The 22,527-nt window shown below is 42.9% G+C and overlaps 1 protein-coding gene across 8 annotated transcripts in view; it reads right to left on the reverse strand.

Moving 5' to 3' along the window:
• yap1 (Yes1 associated transcriptional regulator) overlaps nt 1-22,527 on the reverse strand; it is a 121,599-nt gene that overhangs the window by 16,831 nt on the left and 82,241 nt on the right. For all 8 annotated transcript variants that reach the window (XR_011669698.1, XR_011669695.1, XR_011669699.1 and 5 more), the window contains exon 6: nt 9,682-9,815. Coding sequence is in view for 1 of the 8 variants with exons in the window: in XM_071357941.1 (XP_071214042.1) it covers nt 9,682-9,815 (134 nt within the window). In the remaining 7 variants the exon portion in view is untranslated. The remainder of the gene's footprint in view (nt 1-9,681; nt 9,816-22,527) is intronic.

A 22,527-nucleotide genomic window follows, 5' to 3' on the forward strand; every position in this document is an offset into this window, starting at 1 on the left:
TTTCCATTCTATAGGTCTATGTACCAGTTTCCATCCTATAGGTCTATGTACCAGTTTCATTCCTATAGGTCTATGTACCAGTTTCCATTCCTATAGGTCTATGTACCAGTTTCCATTCCTATAGGTCTATGTACCAGTTTCCATTCCTATAGGTCTATGTACCAGTTTCCATCCTATAGGTCTATGACCCAGTTTCCATCCTATAGGTCTATGTACCAGTTTCCATCCTATAGGTCTATGTACCAGTTTCCATCCTATAGGTCTATGTACCAGTTTCCATCCTATAGGTCTATGACCCAGTTTCCATCCTATAGGTCTATGTACCAGTTTCCATCCTATAGGTCTATGTACCAGTTTCCATCCTATAGGTCTATGTACCAGTTTCCATCCTATAGGTCTATGTACCAGTTTCCATCCTATAGGTATATGTACCAGTTTCCATCCTATAGGTCTATGACCCAGTTTCCATCCTATAGGTCTATGTACCAGTTTCCATTCCTATAGGTCTATGTACCAGTTTCCATCCTATAGGTCTATGTACCAGTTTCATTCCTATAGGTCTATCTACCAGTTTCCATCCTATAGGTCTATGTACCAGTTTCCATTCTATAGGTCTATGTACCAGTTTCCATCGTATAGGTCTATGTACCAGTTTCATTCCTATAGGTCTATGTACCAGTTTCCATTCTATAGGTCTATGTACCAGTTTCCATCCTATAGGTCTATGTACCAGTTTCCATCCTATAGGTCTATGTACCAGTTTCATTCCTATAGGTCTATCTACCAGTTTCCATCCTATAGGTCTATGTACCAGTTTCCATCCTATAGGTCTATGTACCAGTTTCCATCCTGTAGGTCTATCTACCAGTTTCCATCCTATAGGTCTATGTACCAGTTTCCATCCTATAGGTCTATGTACCAGTTTCCATTCCTATAGGTCTATGTACCAGTTTCCATTCTATAGGTCTATGTACCAGTTTCCATCCTATAGGTCTATGTACCAGTTTCATTCCTATAGGTCTATGTACCAGTTTCCATCCTATAGGTCTATGTACCAGTTTCATTCCTATAGGTCTATGTACCAGTTTCCATCCTATAGGTCTATGTACCAGTTTCCATTCCTATAGGTCTATGTACCAGTTTCATTCCTATAGGTCTATGTACCAGTTTCCATCCTATAGGTCTATGTACCAGTTTCCATTCCTATAGGTCTATGTACCAGTTTCCATCCTATAGGTCTATGTACCAGTTTCCATCCTATAGGTCTATGACCCAGTTTCCATCCTATAGGTCTATGTACCAGTTTCCATTCCTATAGGTCTATGTACCAGTTTCTATCCTATAGGTCTATGTACCAGTTTCATTCCTATAGGTCTATCTACCAGTTTCCATCCTATAGGTCTATGTACCAGTTTCCATCCTATAGGTCTATGTACCAGTTTCCATCCTATAGGTCTATCTACCAGTTTCCATCCTATAGGTCTATGTACCAGTTTCCATTCCTATAGGTCTATGTACCAGTTTCCATTCCTATAGGTCTATGTACCAGTTTCCATTCTATAGGTCTATGTACCAGTTTCCATCCTATAGGTCTATGTACCAGTTTCATTCCTATAGGTCTATGTACCAGTTTCCATCCTATAGGTCTATGTACCAGTTTCCATTCTATAGGTCTATGTACCAGTTTCCATTCTATAGGTCTATGTACCAGTTTCCATTCCTATAGGTCTATCTACCAGTTTCCATCCTATAGGTCTATGTACCAGTTTCCATCCTATAGGTCTATGTACCAGTTTCCATCATATAGGTCTATGTACCAGTTTCATTCCTATAGGTCTATCTACCAGTTTCCATCCTATAGGTCTATGTACCAGTTTCCATCCTATAGGTCTATGTACCAGTTTCCATCCTATAGGTCTATGTACCAGTTTCCATTCCTATAGGTCTATGTACCAGTTTCCATCCTATAGGTCTATGTACCAGTTTCCATCCTATAGGTCTATGACCCAGTTTCCATCCTATAGGTCTATGTACCAGTTTCCATCCTATAGGTCTATGTACCAGTTTCCATCCTATAGGTCTATGTACCAGTTTCCATCCTATAGGTCTATGACCCAGTTTCCATCCTATAGGTCTATGTACCAGTTTCCATCCTATAGGTTTATGTACCAGTTTCCATCCTATAGGTCTATGTACCAGTTTCCATCCTATAGGTCTATGTACCAGTTTCCATCCTATAGGTTTATGTACCAGTTTCCATCCTATAGGTCTATGTACCAGTTTCCATCCTATAGGTCTATGTACCAGTTTCCATCCTATAGGTCTATGTACCAGTTTCCATCCTATAGGTCTATGTACCAGTTTCCATCCTATAATGTACCAGTTTCCATCCTATAGGTCTATGTACCAGTTTCATTCCTATAGGTCTATCTACCAGTTTCCATCCTATAGGTCTATGTACCAGTTTCCATCCTATAGGTCTATGTACCAGTTTCCATCCTATAGGTCTATCTACCAGTTTCTATCCTATAGGTCTATCTACCAGTTTCCATCCTATAGGTCTATGTACCAGTTTCCATCCTATAGGTCTATCTACCAGTTTCCATCCTATAGGTCTATGTACCAGTTTCCATCCTATAGGTCTATGTACCAGTTTCCATTCCTATAGGTCTATGTACCAGTTTCCATTCTATAGGTCTATGTACCAGTTTCCATCCTATAGGTCTATGTACCAGTTTCATTCCTATAGGTCTATGTACCAGTTTCCATCCTATAGGTCTATGTACCAGTTTCCATCCTATAGGTCTATGTACCAGTTTCCATCCTATAGGTCTATGTACCAGTTTCATTCCTATAGGTCTATGTACCAGTTTCCATCCTATAGGTCTATGTACCAGTTTCCATCCTATAGGTCTATGTACCAGTTTCCATCCTATAGGTCTATGTACCAGTTTCCATCCTATAGGTCTATGTACCAGTTTCATTCCTATAGGTCTATGTACCAGTTTCCATCCTATAGGTCTATGTACCAGTTTCCATTCCTATAGGTCTATGTACCAGTTTCCAATCCTATAGGTCTATGTACCAGTTTCCATTCCTATAGGTCTATGTACCAGTTTCCATCCTATAGGTCTATGTACCAGTTTCCATTCCTATAGGTCTATGTACCAGTTTCCATTCTATAGGTCTATGTACCAGTTTCCATCCTATAGGTCTATGTACCAGTTTCATTCCTATAGGTCTATGTACCAGTTTCCATTCCTATAGGTCTATGTACCAGTTTCCATTCCTATAGGTCTATGTACCAGTTTGCATTCCTATAGGTCTATGTACCAGTTTCCATCCTATAGGTCTATGTACCAGTTTCCATCCTATAGGTCTATGTACCAGTTTCCATTCCTATAGGTCTATGCACCAGTTTCCATCCTATAGGTCTATGTACCAGTTTCCATCCTGTAGGTCTATGTACCAGTTTCCATCCTATAGGTCTATGTACCAGTTTCATTCCTATAGGTCTATGTACCAGTTTCATTCCTATAGGTCTATGTACCAGTTTCCATTCCTATAGGTCTATCTACCAGTTTCCATTCCTATAGGTATATGTACCAGTTTCCATTCTATAGGTCTATGTACCAGTTTCCATCCTATAGGTCTATGTACCAGTTTCCATCCTATAGGTCTAGGTACCAGTTTCCATTCCTATAGGTCTATGTACCAGTTTCCATCCTATAGGTCTATGTACCAGTTTCATTCCTATAGGTCTATCTACCAGTTTCCATCCTATAGGTCTATGTACCAGTTTCCATCCTACAGGTCTATGTACCAGTTTCCATCCTATAGGTCTATGTACCAGTTTCATTCCTATAGGTCTATCTACCAGTTTCCATCCTATAGGTCTATGTACCAGTTTCCATCCTATAGGTCTATGTACCAGTTTCCATCCTATAGGTCTATGTACCAGTTTCCATTCCTATAGGTCTATGTACCAGTTTCCATCCTATAGGTCTATGTACCAGTTTCCATCCTATAGGTCTATGACCCAGTTTCCATCCTATAGGTCTATGTACCAGTTTCCATCCTATAGGTCTATGTACCAGTTTCCATCCTATAGGTCTATGTACCAGTTTCCATCCTATAGGTCTATGACCCAGTTTCCATCCTATAGGTCTATGTACCAGTTTCCATCCTATAGGTCTATGTACCAGTTTCCATCCTATAGGTCTATGTACCAGTTTCCATCCTATAGGTCTATGTACCAGTTTCCATCCTATAGGTCTATGTACCAGTTTCCATCCTATAGGTCTATGACCCAGTTTCCATCCTATAGGTCTATGTACCAGTTTCCATTCCTATAGGTCTATGTACCAGTTTCCATCCTATAGGTCTATGTACCAGTTTCATTCCTATAGGTCTATCTACCAGTTTCCATCCTATAGGTCTATGTACCAGTTTCCATTCTATAGGTCTATGTACCAGTTTCATTCCTATAGGTCTATGTACCAGTTTCATTCCTATAGGTCTATGTACCAGTTTCCATTCTATAGGTCTATGTACCAGTTTCCATCCTATAGGTCTATGTACCAGTTTCCATCCTATAGGTCTATGTACCAGTTTCCATCCTATAGGTCTATGTACCAGTTTCCATTCCTATAGGTCTATGTACCAGTTTCCATTCTATAGGTCTATGTACCAGTTTCCATCCTATAGGTCTATGTACCAGTTTCATTCCTATAGGTCTATGTACCAGTTTCCATCCTATAGGTCTATGTACCAGTTTCATTCCTATAGGTCTATGTACCAGTTTCCATCCTATAGGTCTATGTACCAGTTTCCATTCCTATAGGTCTATGTACCAGTTTCATTCCTATAGGTCTATGTACCAGTTTCCATCCTATAGGTCTATGTACCAGTTTCCATTCCTATAGGTCTATGTACCAGTTTCCATCCTATAGGTCTATGTACCAGTTTCCATCCTATAGGTCTATGACCCAGTTTCCATCCTATAGGTCTATGTACCAGTTTCCATTCCTATAGGTCTATGTACCAGTTTCTATCCTATAGGTCTATGTACCAGTTTCATTCCTATAGGTCTATCTACCAGTTTCCATCCTATAGGTCTATGTACCAGTTTCCATCCTATAGGTCTATGTACCAGATTCCATCCTATAGGTCTATCTACCAGTTTCCATCCTATAGGTCTATGTACCAGTTTCCATCCTATAGGTCTATGTACCAGTTTCCATTCCTATAGGTCTATGTACCAGTTTCCATCCTATAGGTCTATGTACCAGTTTCCATCCTATAGGTCTATGACCCAGTTTCCATCCTATAGGTCTATGTACCAGTTTCCATTCCTATAGGTCTATCTACCAGTTTCCATCCTATAGGTCTATGTACCAGTTTCCATCCTATAGGTCTATGTACCAGTTTCCATCCTATAGGTCTATGTACCAGTTTCCATCCTATAGGTCTATGACCCAGTTTCCATCCTATAGGTCTATGTACCAGTTTCCATCCTATAGGTTTATGTACCAGTTTCCATCCTATAGGTCTATGTACCAGTTTCCATCCTATAGGTCTATGTACCAGTTTCCATCCTATAGGTTTATGTACCAGTTTCCATCCTATAGGTCTATGTACCAGTTTCCATCCTATAGGTCTATGTACCAGTTTCCATCCTATAGGTCTATGTACCAGTTTCCATCCTATAGGTCTATGTACCAGTTTCCATCCTATAATGTACCAGTTTCCATCCTATAGGTCTATGTACCAGTTTCATTCCTATAGGTCTATCTACCAGTTTCCATCCTATAGGTCTATGTACCAGTTTCCATCCTATAGGTCTATGTACCAGTTTCCATCCTATAGGTCTATCTACCAGTTTCCATCCTATAGGTCTATCTACCAGTTTCCATCCTATAGGTCTATGTACCAGTTTCCATCCTATAGGTCTATCTACCAGTTTCCATCCTATAGGTCTATGTACCAGTTTCCATCCTATAGGTCTATGTACCAGTTTCCATTCCTATAGGTCTATGTACCAGTTTCCATTCTATAGGTCTATGTACCAGTTTCCATCCTATAGGTCTATGTACCAGTTTCATTCCTATAGGTCTATGTACCAGTTTCCATCCTATAGGTCTATGTACCAGTTTCCATCCTATAGGTCTATGTACCAGTTTCCATCCTATAGGTCTATGTACCAGTTTCATTCCTATAGGTCTATGTACCAGTTTCCATCCTATAGGTCTATGTACCAGTTTCCATCCTATAGGTCTATGTACCAGTTTCCATCCTATAGGTCTATGTACCAGTTTCCATCCTATAGGTCTATGTACCAGTTTCATTCCTATAGGTCTATGTACCAGTTTCCATTCCTATAGGTCTATGTACCAGTTTCCATTCCTATAGGTCTATGTACCAGTTTCCATTCCTATAGGTCTATGTACCAGTTTCCATCCTATAGGTCTATGTACCAGTTTCCATTCCTATAGGTCTATGTACCAGTTTCCATCCTATAGGTCTATGTACCAGTTTCCATCCTATAGGTCTATGTACCAGTTTCCATCCTATAGGTCTATGTACCCGTTTCCATTCCTATAGGTCTATGTACCAGTTTCCATTCCTATAGGTCTATGTACCAGTTTCCATTCCTATAGGTCTATGTACCAGTTTCCATTCCTATAGGTCTATGTACCAGTTTCCATTCCTATAGGTCTATGTACCAGTTTCCATTCTATAGGTCTATGTACCCGTTTCCATTCCTATAGGTCTATCTACCAGTTTCCATTCCTATAGGTCTATGTACCAGTTTCCATCTTATAGGTCTATGTACCAGTTTCCATCCTATAGGTCTATGTACCAGTTTCATTCCTATAGGTCTATGTACCAGTTTCCATTCCTATAGGTCTATGTACCAGTTTCCATTCCTATAGGTCTATGTACCAGTTTCCATCCTATAGGTCTATGTACCAGTTTCCATCCTATAGGTCTATCTACCAGTTTCCATTCTATAGGTCTATGTACCAGTTTCCATTCTATAGGTCTATGTACCAGTTTCCATTCCTATAGGTCTATGTACCAGTTTCCATCCTATAGGTCTATGTACCAGTTTCCATCTTATAGGTCTATCTACCAGTTTCCATTCTATAGGTCTATGTACCAGTTTCCATTCTATAGGTCTATGTACCAGTTTCCATTCTATAGGTCTATGTACCAGTTTCCATCCTATAGGTCTATGTACCAGTTTCCATCCTATAGGTCTATGTACCAGTTTCCATTCCTATAGGTCTATGTACCAGTTTCCATCCTATAGGTCTATGTACCAGTTTCCATTCTATAGGTCTATGTACCAGTTTCCATTCTATAGGTCTATGTACCAGTTTCCATTCCTATAGGTCTATGTACCAGTTTCCATTCTATAGGTCTATGTACCAGTTTCCATTCTATAGGTCATACCACTTCCCATAAATGTCTTCAGTAAGTGTCTGAGCAATGCACAGTCGTACTATAAACGTGTACACTCATTGACAATGCATCCAGCTCGGACATAATGCTAAAAGTGTTTAACAATAAGTGGCTGAATATATGAGAAACTCCTTAACCATTCAGATACAGTTTAAAACCACTACAATCTGCAATTGTTTAATTCAATTTTTTTTTTTTTTATATAAATGGATTTGACAAAATGTTCAGCTGCACGGGAAAATCAATGCGCGTGTGTAATATAATATAATTAATATGTAGTGTAAAGATATGTAGGAACTTCTTCTCCAATAGAAATCCACGATTACGTAGAAATGTCATTATCATGCCATTGGGCTAATCTGATGCCCAACGAGTCTCACCATGTTGAGTTAATGGGGTTTAGAAACTCTGTGAAACTCCCTGTCCTGCAGTACCGATCATGCCCACCAGATGTCGGTATTGTGCAGACTCACTCTCTCAGCACAGCCCCCCTGGTCTGAATGAGTCACTTCCATGTGAACGGGGTTAAGTTCAGAGAACTGCCTCTCAGGTAGCTCACACGGGGGCTCAAACTCCCCCCACCACAGCACTAGGCACACACACACACACACACACACACACACACACACACACACACACACACACACACACACACACACACACACACACACACACACACACACACACACACACACACACACACACACACACACACACACACACACACACAAACTAGTCACTGTGTGTGGACGTGTTTAACTATTCTTGTGGGGACCAGAAGTCCCTACAAGACAAGTAAACAAAGTAAAAATTGACCAACTGGGGACATTTTGTTAGTCCCCACAATGTCAAATGCTATTTCTAGGGGGTTTAGGGTTAAGGTTAGAATTAGTGTTAGGGTTAGAATTAAGTTAAATATTAAGGTTAGGAGCTAGGGTTAGTTGTAGGGTTAGGGTTAGGAGCTAGGGTTAGGTTTAGGGTTAGGATAAAGTTTAGGTTTTTGGGTTAGGGTTAGGGTTAAGGTTAGGGTTAGGGTTAGGGTAGGGGTACGGGTTAGGATTAGGGTTAGGTTTAGGGTTAGGGGTTAGGGAAAATAGGATTTTGAATGGGACTGAATTGTATGTCCCCACAAGGTTAGCTGTACAAGACTGTGTGTGTGTGTGTGTGTGTGTGTGTGTGTGTGTGTGTGTGTGTGTGTGTGTGTGTGTGTGTGTGTGTGTGTGTGTGTGTAAGAAAGGCAGAGACTCCAGAAACCCAGAGTTTTTCCTACCTGCTCAGGTCACATTAGGTTACAGTAATGACGCTCTAAACTTCAAACAGGGATGATGTCATCCACTGCAACTTACTAATAACACAATGACACAGATCATGACTAATGTTATTTTCTGGAGCTGTGTTTTTCCGGGTTAAGAATATCTACAACATTCTGAGCTGTGTTTTTCCGGGTTAAGAATATCTACAACATTCTGAGCTGTGTTTTTCCGGGTTAAGAATATCTACAACATTCTGAGCTGTGTTTTTCCGGGTTAAGAATATCTACAACATTCTGAGCTGTGTTTTTCCGGGTTAAGAATATCTACAACATTCTGAGCTGTGTTTTTCCGGACACAGATGGAGCTTAAGACGAAGGTGTTTCTAGTGGGTCAGGCTAAATCTGTGTCTGGGAAACGGGCCCTCAGATAAACAGATGGACACAGTGGTGTTTCTAGTGGGTCAGGCTAAATCTGTGTCTGGGAAACGGGCCCTCAGATAAACAGATGGACACAGTGGTGTTTCTAGTGGGTCAGGCTAAATCTGTGTCTGGGAAACGGGCCCTCAGATAAACAGATGGACACAGTGGTGTTTCTAGTGGGTCAGGCTAAATCTGTGTCTGGGAAACGGGCCCTCAGATAAACAGATGGACACAGTGGTGTTTCTAGTGGGTCAGGCTAAATCTGTGTCTGGGAAACGGGCCCTCAGATAAACAGATGGACACAGTGGTGTTTCTAGTGTGTCAGGCTAAATCTGTGTCTGGGAAACGGGCCCTCAGATAAACAGATGGACACAGTGGTGTTTCTAGTGGGTCAGGCTAAATCTGTGTCTGGGAAACGGGCCCTCAGATAAACAGATGGACACACCTGTTGAGGAAAAGATACAACACATACCGTATAACTCATTACGATACATGTTTAAGACCTGTTGCTATAAGCTGTCATAACAACTGATGAGGCGTACCTGTTGAGGAATGGGTCGGAGCTGTTGGTTGCCATGGTTCTGGCATCCTGACCCATCCCAGGGGACGACACGGGGTTGGGAGTCCCCCCGTCCTGCTCCATACTGACTGGTAGTTGGGTCCTCAAAGCCAGCTCCTATGGACACACAGCATACACAGCACGTGTTAGTGGAAGTCAAGGAAACAAGTAAGAAGCCTTGTCCAAGCCAGAACGGCCCAGAGGGCAGGAGCCCGTCTCCTGTTTCTGTAGAGTGAACCAGAACGGCCTATAGGGCAGGAGCCCGTCTCCTGTTTCTGTAGAGTGACCCAGAACGGCCCATAGGGCAGGAGCCCGTCTCCTGTAGTGAGACAGCTTGATGTACAGTACACCCCCTGGACAGGACACTAGTCTATCACACATAGTAGGCTGTAACTGTATATTTTTTGGACTGATATGTATAAATGTGTCAGTATCACTTTAATGCTGCTACAACAGCTCAGAATACTCCTCAGCCTAGCTTCCAGCTGAACACACCAATATGTGTTAGGGTTAAAATAACTAAGTCCTTGTATGCCAAAGTCTCAGTCTGTGTGTGTGTGTGTGTGTGTGTGTGTGTGTGTGTGTGTGTGTGTGTGTGTGTGTGTGTGTGTGTGTGTGTGTGTGTGTGTGTGCCACCAAGTTCTTTTGTTTTCTATCCACTGTATACAAAGTTAAATCTAGGATTAAACAGACAGACACCATCACACCATCACCTGAACCTTCCACTAAAGTAGGAGAGAGAGAGAGAGAGAGAGAGAGAGAGAGAGAGAGAGAGAGTGGGAGAGAGAGAGGCAGAGAGAGAGAGAGAGAGACAGTGGGAGAGAGGCAGAGACAGTGGGAGAGAGAGATAGAGAGATAGGGAGAGAGAGAGAGAGAGAGAGAGAGAGAGAGAGAGAGAGAGAGAGAGAGAGAGAGAGAGAGAGAGAGAGAGTGGGGGAGAGAGGCAGAGACAGTGGGAGAGAGAGAGAGAGATAGGGAGAGAGAGAGAGAGAGAGAGAGAGAGAGAGAGAGAGAGAGAGAGAGAGAGAGAGAGAGAGAGAGAGAGAGAGAGAGAGAGAGAGACAGTTGGAGAGAAGGAGCCCTATTGAGGAGAAGTAAATCCCAAATAGCAGCCTATTCCCTATATAATGCACTACTTTGCTATTTACTAGCTCTGTACTGGCTCCTTACTAGCCCTGCAATGGCTCCTGACTAGCTCCTTACTAGCCCTGCACTAGCTCCTTACTAGCCCTGCACTAGCTCCTTACTAGCTCCTTACTAGCCCTGCACTAGCTCCTTACTAGCTCCTTACTAGCCCTGCACTAGCTCCTTAGTAGCTCCTTACTAGCTCCTTACTAGCCATGCACTAGCTCCTTACTAGCTCTGCACTACCTCCTTACTAGCTCCTTACTAGCTCCTTACTAGCCCTGCACTAGCGCCTTACTAGCTCCTTACTAGCTCCTTACTAGATCCTGACTAGCCATGCACTAGCTCCTTACTAGCTCTGCACTACCTCCTTACTAGCTCCTTACTAGCTCCTTTATAGCCCTGCACTAGCTCCTTACTAGCTCCTTACTACCTCCTTACTAGCTCCTTACTAGCTCCTTACTAGCTCCTTACTAGCCCTGCACTAGCTCCTTACTAGCCCTGCACTAGCTCCTTACTAGCTTCTTACTAGCTTCTTACTAGCTCCTTACTAGCTCCTTACTAGCTCCTTACTAGCCATGCACTAGCTCCTTTCTACCTCCTTACTAGCTCCTTACTAGCCCTGCACTAGCTCCTTACTAGCCATGCACTAGCTCCTTACTACCTCCTTACTACCTCCTTAATAGCTCCTTACTAGCTCCTTACTAGCTCCTGACTAGCCCTGCACTAGCTCCTTACTACCTCCTGACTAGCCCTGCACTAGCCCTGCACTAGCTCCTTACTAGCCATGCACTAGCTCCTTACTAGCTCCTTACTAGCTCCTTACTAGCCATGCACTAGCTCCTTACTAGCTCCTTACTAGCTCCTTACTAGCCCTGCACTAGCTCCTTACTAGCCATGCACTAGCTCCTTACTAGTTCCTTACTACCTCCTTACTAGCCCTGTACTAGCTCCTGACTAGCCCTGCACTAGCTCCTTACTAGCTCCTTACTAGCTCCTTACTAGCTCCTTACTAGCTCCTTACTAGCCCTGCACTAGCTCCTTACTAGCTCCTTACTACCTCCTTACTACCTCCTTACTAGCTCCTTACTAGCCCTGTACTAGCTCCTGACTAGCCCTGCACTAGCTCCTTACTAGTCCTGTACTAGCTCCTGACTAGCCCTGCAATAGCTCCTTGCTAGCTCCTTACTAGCTCCTTACTAGCTCCTGACTAGCCCTGCACTAGCCCCTTACTAGCCCCTTACTAGCTCCTTCCTAGCCCTGCACTAGCTCCTTACTAGCTCCTTACTAAACCTGCACTACCTCCTTACTAGCCCTGCACTAGCCCTGCACTAGCTCCTTACTACCTCTGCACTAGCTCTGCAATACCCCTGCACTACCCCTGCACTAGCCCTGCACTAGCTCCTTACTAGCCCTGCACTAGCTCCTTACTAGCTCCTTACTAGCCATGCACTAGCTCCTTACTAGCTCTGCACTACCTCCTTACTAGCTCCTTACTAGCTCCTTACTAGCCCTGCACTAGCGCCTTACTAGCTCCTTACTAGCTCCTTACTAGATCCTGACTAGCCATGCACTAGCTCCTTACTAGCTCTGCACTACCTCCTTACTAGCTCCTTACTAGCGCCTTTATAGCCCTGCACTAGCTCCTTACTAGCTCCTTACTAGCTCCTTACTAGCTCCTTACTAGCACCTGACTAGCCCTGCACTAGCTCCTTACTAGCTCTGCACTAGCCCTGCACTAGCTCCTTACTAGCTCCTTACTAGCTCCTTACTAGCTTCTTACTAGCTCCTTACTAGCCATGCACTAGCTCCTTTCTACCTCCTTACTAGCTCCTTACTAGCCCTGCACTAGCTCCTTACTAGCCATGCACTAGCTCCTTACTACCTCCTTACTACCTCCTTAATAGCTCCTTACTAGCTCCTTACTAGCTCCTGACTAGCCCTGCACTAGCTCCTTACTACCTCCTGACTAGCCCTGCACTAGCTCCTTACTAGCCATGCACTAGCTCCTTACTACCTCCTTACTACCTCCTTAATAGCTCCTTACTAGCTCCTTACTAGCTCCTGACTAGCCCTGCACTAGCTCCTTACTACCTCCTGACTAGCCCTGTACTAGCTCCTGACTAGCCCTGCACTTGCTCCTTACTAGCTCCTTACTAGCCATGCACTAGCTCCTTACTAGCTCCTTACTAGCTCCTTACTACCTCCTTACTAGCTCCTTACTAGCCCTGTACTAGCTCCTGACTAGCCCTGCACTAGCTCCTTACTAGCCCTGTACTAGCTCCTGACTAGCCCTGCAATAGCTCCTTGCTAGCTCCTTACTAGCTCCTGACTAGCCCTGCACTAGCCCCTTACTAGCCCTGCACTAGCTCCTTCCTAGCCCTGCACTAGCTCCTTACTAGCTCCTTACTAAACCTGCACTACCTCCTTACTAGCTCCTTACTAGCCCTGCACTAGCCCTGCACTAGCTCCTTACTAGCCCTGCACTACCCCTGCACTAGCTCCTTACTACCTCTGCACTAGCTTTGCACTAGCCCTGCACTAGCTCTGCACTACCCCTGCACTACCCCTGCACTAGCCCTGCACTAGCTCCTTACTAGCCCTGCACTAGCTCCTTACTAGCTCTGCACTAGCTCCTTACTACCTCTGCACTACCTCTGCACTAGCCCTGCACTAGCTCTGCACTAGCTTTGCACTAGCCCTGCACTAGTCCTGCACTACCTCTGCACTACCTCTGTACTAGCTCTGCACTAGCTCTGCACTAGCCCTGCACTACCCCTGCACTAGCTCTGCACTAGCCCTGCACTACCTCTGCACTAGCCCTGCACTAGCCCTGCACTAGCACTGCACTACCCCTGCACTACCTCTGCACTAGCCCTGCACTACCTCTGCACTAGCCCTGCACTAGCCCTGCACTAGCCCTGCACTACCTCTGCACTAGCCCTGCACTAGCTCTGCACTAGCCCTGCACTAGCCCTGCACTACCTCCTTACTACCTCTGCACTAGCCCTGCACTAGCCCTGCACTAGCTCTGCACTACCCCTGCACTAGCTCCTTACTACCTCTAAACTACCCCTGCACTAGCCCTGCACTAGCCCTGCACTACCTCTGCACTACCCCTGCACTAGCCCTGCACTAGCCCTGCACTAGCCCTGCACTAGCCCTGCACTACCTCTGCACTAGCCCTGCACTACCCCTGCACTACCTCTGCACTAGCCCTGCACTAGCCCTGCACTACCCCTGCACTACCCCTGCACTAGCTCTGCACTAGCTCTGCACTACCCCTGCACTACCCCTGCACTAGCCCTGCACTACCCCTGCACTAGCCCTGCACTACCTCTGCACTAGCCCTGCACTACCTCTGCACTTCCCCTGCACTACCCCTGCACTAGCCCTGCACTAGCCCTGCACTACCTCTGCACTAGCCCTGCACTAGCTCTGCACTACCCCTGCACTACCCCTGCACTACCCCTGCACTAGCCCTGCACTACCTCTGCACTACCCCTGCACTAGCCCTGCACTAGCCCTGCACTAGCCCTGCACTACCTCTGCACTAGCCCTGCACTACCCCTGCACTAGCCCTGCACTAGCCCTGCACTACCTCTGCACTAGCCCTGCACTAGCTCTGCACTACCCCTGCACTAGCCCTGCACTACCCCTGCACTACCTCTGCACTAGCCCTGCACTAGCTCTGCACTACCCCAGCACTACCCCTGCACTAGCTCTGCACTAGCAAGGCAACTGAAAGCTGAGTAGGATATCTTCCTTACTGAGACCTAGACAACCAGATGAGGGGAGTTCCTTACTGAGACCTAGACAACCAGGTGAGGGGAGTTCCTTATTCAGACCTAGACAACCAGATGAGGGGAGTTCCTTACTGAGACCTAGACAACCAGGTGAGGGGAGTTCCTTACTGAGACCTGGACAACCAGGTGAGGGGAGTTCCTTACTGAGACCTAGACAACCAGGTGAGGGGAGTTCCTTACTGAGACCTAGACAACCAGGTGAGGAGAGGTCCTTACTGAGACCTAGACAACCAGGTGAGGAGAGTTCCTTACTGAGACCTAGACAACCAGGTGAGGGGAGTTCCTTACTAAGACCTAGACAACCAGGTGAGGGGAGTTCCTTACTGAGACCTAGACAACCAGGTGAGGGGAGTTCCTTACTGAGACCTAGACAACCAGGTGAGGGGAGTTCCTTACTGAGACCTAGACAACCAGGTGAGGGGAGTTCCTTACTGAGACCTAGACAACCAGGTGAGGGGAGTTCCTTACTGAGACCTAGACAACCAGGTGAGGGGAGTTCCTTACTGAGACCTAGACAACCAGGTGAGGGGAGTTCCTTACTGAGACCTAGACAACCAGGGGAGATGAGTTCCTTACTGAGACCTAGACAAACAGGTGAGGGGAGTTCCTTACTGAGACCTAGACAACCAGGTGAGGGGAGTTCCTTACTGAGACCTAGACAACCAGGTGAGGGGAGTTCCTTACTGAGACCTAGACAACCAGGTGAGGGGAGTTCCTTACTGAGACCTAGACAACCAGGGGAGATGAGTTCCTTACTGAGACCTAGACAACCAGGTGAGGGGAGGTCCTTACTGAGACCTAGACAACCAGGTGAGGGGAGGTCCTTACTGAGACCTAGACAACCAGGTGAGGGGAGGTCCTTACTGAGACCTAGACAACCAGGTGAGGGGAGGTCCTTACTGAGACCTAGACAACCTGGTGAGGAGAGATCCTTACTGAGACCTAGACAACCAGGTGAGGGGAGTTCCTTACTGAAACCTAGACAACCAGGTGAGGAGAGGTCCTTACTGAGACCTAGACAACCAGGTGAGGGGAGGTCCTTACTGAGACCTAGACAACCAGGTGAGGGGAGGTCCTTACTGAGACCTAGACAACCAGGTGAGGAGAGGTCCTTACTGAGACCTAGACAACCAGGTGAGGGGAGGTCCTTACTGATTAGTGACCTTAATTCATCAATGAAGAACAAGGGAGGAGCGACACTCTGCCCTCCGAGGAATCAAATCAAATCAAAGTTTATTTGTCACCTGCGCTGAATACAACAGGTGTAGATGCAGTGAAATGCTTACAGTGAAATGCTTACTTACAGGCTCTAACCAATAGTGCAAAAAAAATTATGAATGAGTTTGATACCTGCTGTAAAGAGTTAAATTAACACTAATTGGTGTAAAATAACCCCATCGTTGGTGTTAATAACCAGAGATGAACCAAAGCCACGCCAATCATTATCATATTTCCCAGCATGCTCTATTGCAGATAGACTTGTTGAACAGTTGGAATAGTCAATATGTTTTTGCATGTACATTGATTGATCTGATGCAACTCAAATATAAATAACATGTTTCTAAACAATTCCAATCTATTATTTGGACTTATTGAACCTGTTAATGAAATATTTAATGAGATGTTTAAGTTATAGTCTCATATCTTAATCTTCCTAACCTTGGCAGTCACTCTGAATGTCAGTGACTGCACCTTTATTTTTAAGTGTACTATGCTATACCACTATATTATACTATACCACTATACTATATTATACTATACCACACCAATATACCACCATACTATACCACTATACTATATTATACTATACCACCATACTATACTACCATACTATACTATACTACTATACTATACTATATACCACACCACTATACCACCATACTATACCACTATACTATATTATACTATACCACTATACTATATTATACTATACCATCATACTATACCACTACACTATATTATACTATACCACTATACTATATTATACTATACCACCATACTATACTACCATACTATACTATACCACTATACTATATTATACTATACCACTATACTATATTATACTATACCACTATACTATATCATACTATACCACCATACTATACTACCATACTATACTATACCACTATACTATACTATACCACACCACTATACCACTACACTATATTATACTATACCACTATACTATATTATACTATACCACACCACTATACCACCATACTATACCACTACACTATATTATACTATACCACTATACTATATTATACTATACCATCATACTATACCACTACACTATATTATACTATACCACTATACTATATTATACTATACCACCATACTATACTACCATACTATACTATACCACTATACTATATTATACTATACCACCATACTATACCACTATACTATATTATACTATACCACTATACTATATCATACTATACCACCATACTATACTACCATACTATACTATACCACTATACTATACTATACCACACCACTATACCACTACACTATATTATACTATACCACTATACTATATTATACTATACCACACCACTATACCACCATACTATACCACTACACTATATTATACTATACCACTATACTATATTATACTATACCATCATACTATACCACTATACTATACCACACCACTATACCACCATACTATACTACCATACTATACTATACCACTACACTATATTATACTATACCACTATACTATATTATACTATACCATCATACTATACCACTATACTATATTATACTATACCACTATACCATAGTATACCACTATACCATATTGTACTACACTATACCATATTATACTATACCACACCACTATACCACAATACTATACCACTATACTATATTATACTACACCACTATACTATACCACCATATTATATTATACTATACCACTATACTATATTATACTATACCACACCACTATACCACCATACTATACCACTATACTATATTATACTATACCACTATACTATATTATACTATACCATCATATTATACCACTATAATATACTATACCACACCACTATACCACCATACTATACCACCATACTATACTACCATACTATACTATATTATACTATACCACTATACTATATTATACTATACCATCAAACTATACCACTATACTATATTATACTATACCACTATACTATATTATACTATACCACCATACTATACTACCATACTATACTATACCACTATACTATATTATACTATACCACCATACTATACCACTATACTATATTATACTATACCACTATACTATATCATACTATACCACCATACTATACTACCATACTATACTATACCACTATACTATACTATACCACACCACTATACCACTACACTATATTATACTATACCACTATACTATATTATACTATACCACACCACTATACCACCATACTATACCACTACACTATATTATACTATACCACTATACTATATTATACTATACCATCATACTATACCACTACACTATATTATACTATACCACTATACTATATTATACTATACCACCATACTATACTACCATACTATACTATACCACTATACTATATTATACTATACCACCATACTATACCACTATACTATATTATACTATACCACTATACTATATCATACTATACCACCATACTATACTACCATACTATACTATACCACTATACTATACTATACCACACCACTATACCACTACACTATATTATACTATACCACTATACTATATTATACTATACCACACCACTATACCACCATACTATACCACTACACTATATTATACTATACCACTATACTATATTATACTATACCATCATACTATACCACTATACTATACTATACCACACCACTATACCACCATACTATACCACCATACTATACTACCATACTATACTATACCACTACACTATATTATACTATACCACTATACTATATTATACTATACCATCATACTATACCACTATACTATATTATACTATACCACTATACCATAGTATACCACTATACCATATTGTACTACACTATACCATATTATACTATACCACACCACTATACCACAATACTATACCACTATACTATATTATACTACACCACTATACTATACCACCATATTATATTATACTATACCACTATACTATATTATACTATACCACACCACTATACCACCATACTATACTATATTATACTATACCACTATACTATATTATAATATACCATCATATTATACCACTATACTATACTATACCACACCACTATACCACCATACTATACCACCATACTATACTACCATACTATACTATATTATACTATACCACTATACTATATTATACTATACCATCAAACTATACCACTATACTATATTATACTATACCACTATACCATAGTATACCACTATACCATATTGTACTACACTATACCATATTATACTATACCAAACCACTATACCACAATACTATACCACTATACTATATTATACTACACCACTATACTATACCACCATATTATATTATACTATACCACCATACTATATTATAGCACACTATACCAGTATACTATACCACCATACTATAGTATACTACACTATACCACCATACTGCAGTATACTATATCATATTATACTACACTATACCACAATACTATACCGCTATACTATATTATACTACACCGATATACTATACCACTATACTCTATTATACTATACCACCATACTATGTTATACTACATTATACCACTATAGCACTATACTATATTATACTATGCCACACCACTATACCACTATACTATATTATACTATACCACCATACTATGTTATACTACATTATACCACTATAGCACTATACTATATTATACTATACCACACCACTATACCACTATACTATACCAATATACTATATTATAATATACTATACCACACCACTATACCACTATACCACTATACTATACCACTATACTATATCATACTATACCACAGCCATATACCACTATACTATATTATACTATGCCACCATACTATGTTATACCACACTATCCCACTATACTATATCACTATACTATACTATACCACACCACTATACCACTATACTATACCAATATACTATATTATACTATACTATACCACATCACTATACCACTATACTACACTACTGGTTAGGGACAGGCCGCTGACCTGTACCACTGTACTATATTACTGGTTAGGGACAGGCCGCTGACCTGTACCACTGTACTATACTACTGGTTAGGGACAGGCCGCTGACCTGTACCACTATACTATACTACTGGTTAGGGACAGGCTGCTGACCTGTACCACTGTACTATACTACTGGTTAGGGACAGGCCGCTGACCTGTACCACTATACTATACTACTGGTTAGGGACAGGCTGCTGACCTGTACCACTGTACTATACTACTGGTTAGGGACAGGCCGCTGACCTGTACCACTATACTATACTACTGGTTAGGGACAGGCCGCTGACCTGTACCACTATACTATACTACTGGTTAGGGACAGGCTGCTGACCTGTACCACTGTACTATACTACTGGTTAGGGACAGGCCGCTGACCTGTACCACTATACTATACTACTGGTTAGGGACAGGCTGCTGACCTGTACCACTGTACTATACTACTGGTTAGGGACAGGCCGCTGACCTGTACCACTATACTATACTACTGGTTAGGGACAGGCCGCTGACCTGTTACACTATACTATACTACTGGTTAGGGACAGGCTGCTGACCTGTACCACTGTACTATACTACTGGTTAGGGACAGGCTGCTGACCTGTACCACTGTACTATATTACTGGTTAGGGACAGGCTGCTGACCTGTACCACTATACTATACTACTGGTTAGGGACAGGCTGCTGACCTGTACCACTATACTATACTACTGGTTAGGGACAGGCTGCTGACCTGTACCACTATACTATACTACCGGTTAGGGACAGGCCGCTGACCTGTACCACTGTACTATACTACCGGTTAGGGACAGGCTGCTGACCTGTACCACTATACTATACTACTGGTTAGGGACAGGCTGCTGACCTGTACCACTGTACTATACTACTGGTTAGGGACAGGCTGCTGACCTGTACCACTGTACTATACTACTGGTTAGGGACAGGCTGCTGACCTGTACCACTATACTATACTACTGGTTAGGGACAGGCTGCTGACCTGTACCACTGTACTATACTACTGGTTAGGGACAGGCTGCTGACCTGTACCACTGTACTATGCTACTGGTTAGGGACAGGCTGCTGACCTGTACCACTGTACTATACTACTGGTTAGGGACAGGCTGCTGACCTGTACCACTATACTATACTACTGGTTAGGGACAGGCTGCTGACCTGTACCACTGTACTATACTACTGGTTAGGGACAGGCTGCTGACCTGTACCACTATACTATACTACTGGTTAGGGACAGGCTGCTGACCTGTACCACTATACTATACTACTGGTTAGGGACAGGCTGCTGACCTGTACCACTATACTATACTACTGGTTAGGGACAGGCTGCTGACCTGTACCACTATACTATACTACTGATTAGGGACAGGCTACTGACCTGTACCACTATACTATACTACTGGTTAGGGACAGGCTGCTGACCTGTACCACTATACTATACTACTGATTAGGGACAGGCTGCTGACCTGTACCACTATACTATACTACTGATTAGGGACAGGCTGCTGACCTGTACCACTATACTATACTACTGGTTAGGGACAGGCTGCTGACCTGTACCACTATACTATACTACTGGTTAGGGACAGGCTGCTGACCTGTACCACTGTACTATACCACTGGTTAGGGACAGGCTGCTGACCTTTACCACTATACTATACTACTGGTTAGGGACAGGCTGCTGACCTGTACCACTATACTATACTACTGGTTAGGGACAGGCTGCTGACCTGTACCACTGTACTATACTACTGGTTAGGGACAGGCTGCTGACCTGTACCACTGTACTATACTACTGGTTAGGGACAGGCTGCTGACCTGTACCACTGTACTATACTACTGGTTAGGGACAGGCCGCTGACCTGTACCACTATACTATACTACTGGTTAGGGACAGGCCGCTGACCTGTTACACTATACTATACTACTGGTTAGGGACAGGCTGCTGACCTGTACCACTGTACTATACTACTGGTTAGGGACAGGCTGCTGACCTGTACCACTGTACTATATTACTGGTTAGGGACAGGCTGCTGACCTGTACCACTGTACTATACTACTGGTTAGGGACAGGCTGCTGACCTGTACCACTATACTATACTACTGGTTAGGGACAGGCTGCTGACCTGTACCACTATACTATACTACCGGTTAGGGACAGGCCGCTGACCTGTACCACTGTACTATACTACCGGTTAGGGACAGGCTGCTGACCTGTACCACTATACTATACTACTGGTTAGGGACAGGCTGCTGACCTGTACCACTGTACTATACTACTGGTTAGGGACAGGCTGCTGACCTGTACCACTGTACTATACTACTGGTTAGGGACAGGCTGCTGACCTGTACCACTATACTATACTACTGGTTAGGGACAGGCTGCTGACCTGTACCACTGTACTATACTACTGGTTAGGGACAGGCTGCTGACCTGTACCACTGTACTATGCTACTGGTTAGGGACAGGCTGCTGACCTGTACCACTGTACTATACTACTGGTTAGGGACAGGCTGCTGACCTGTACCACTATACTATACTACTGGTTAGGGACAGGCTGCTGACCTGTACCACTGTACTATACTACTGGTTAGGGACAGGCTGCTGACCTGTACCACTGTACTATACTACTGGTTAGGGACAGGCTGCTGACCTGTACCACTGTACTAT

Source organism: Salvelinus alpinus, chromosome 21, assembly GCF_045679555.1.
Source record: "Salvelinus alpinus chromosome 21, SLU_Salpinus.1, whole genome shotgun sequence".
NCBI classification, from domain to species: Eukaryota; Metazoa; Chordata; class Actinopteri; order Salmoniformes; family Salmonidae; genus Salvelinus; species Salvelinus alpinus.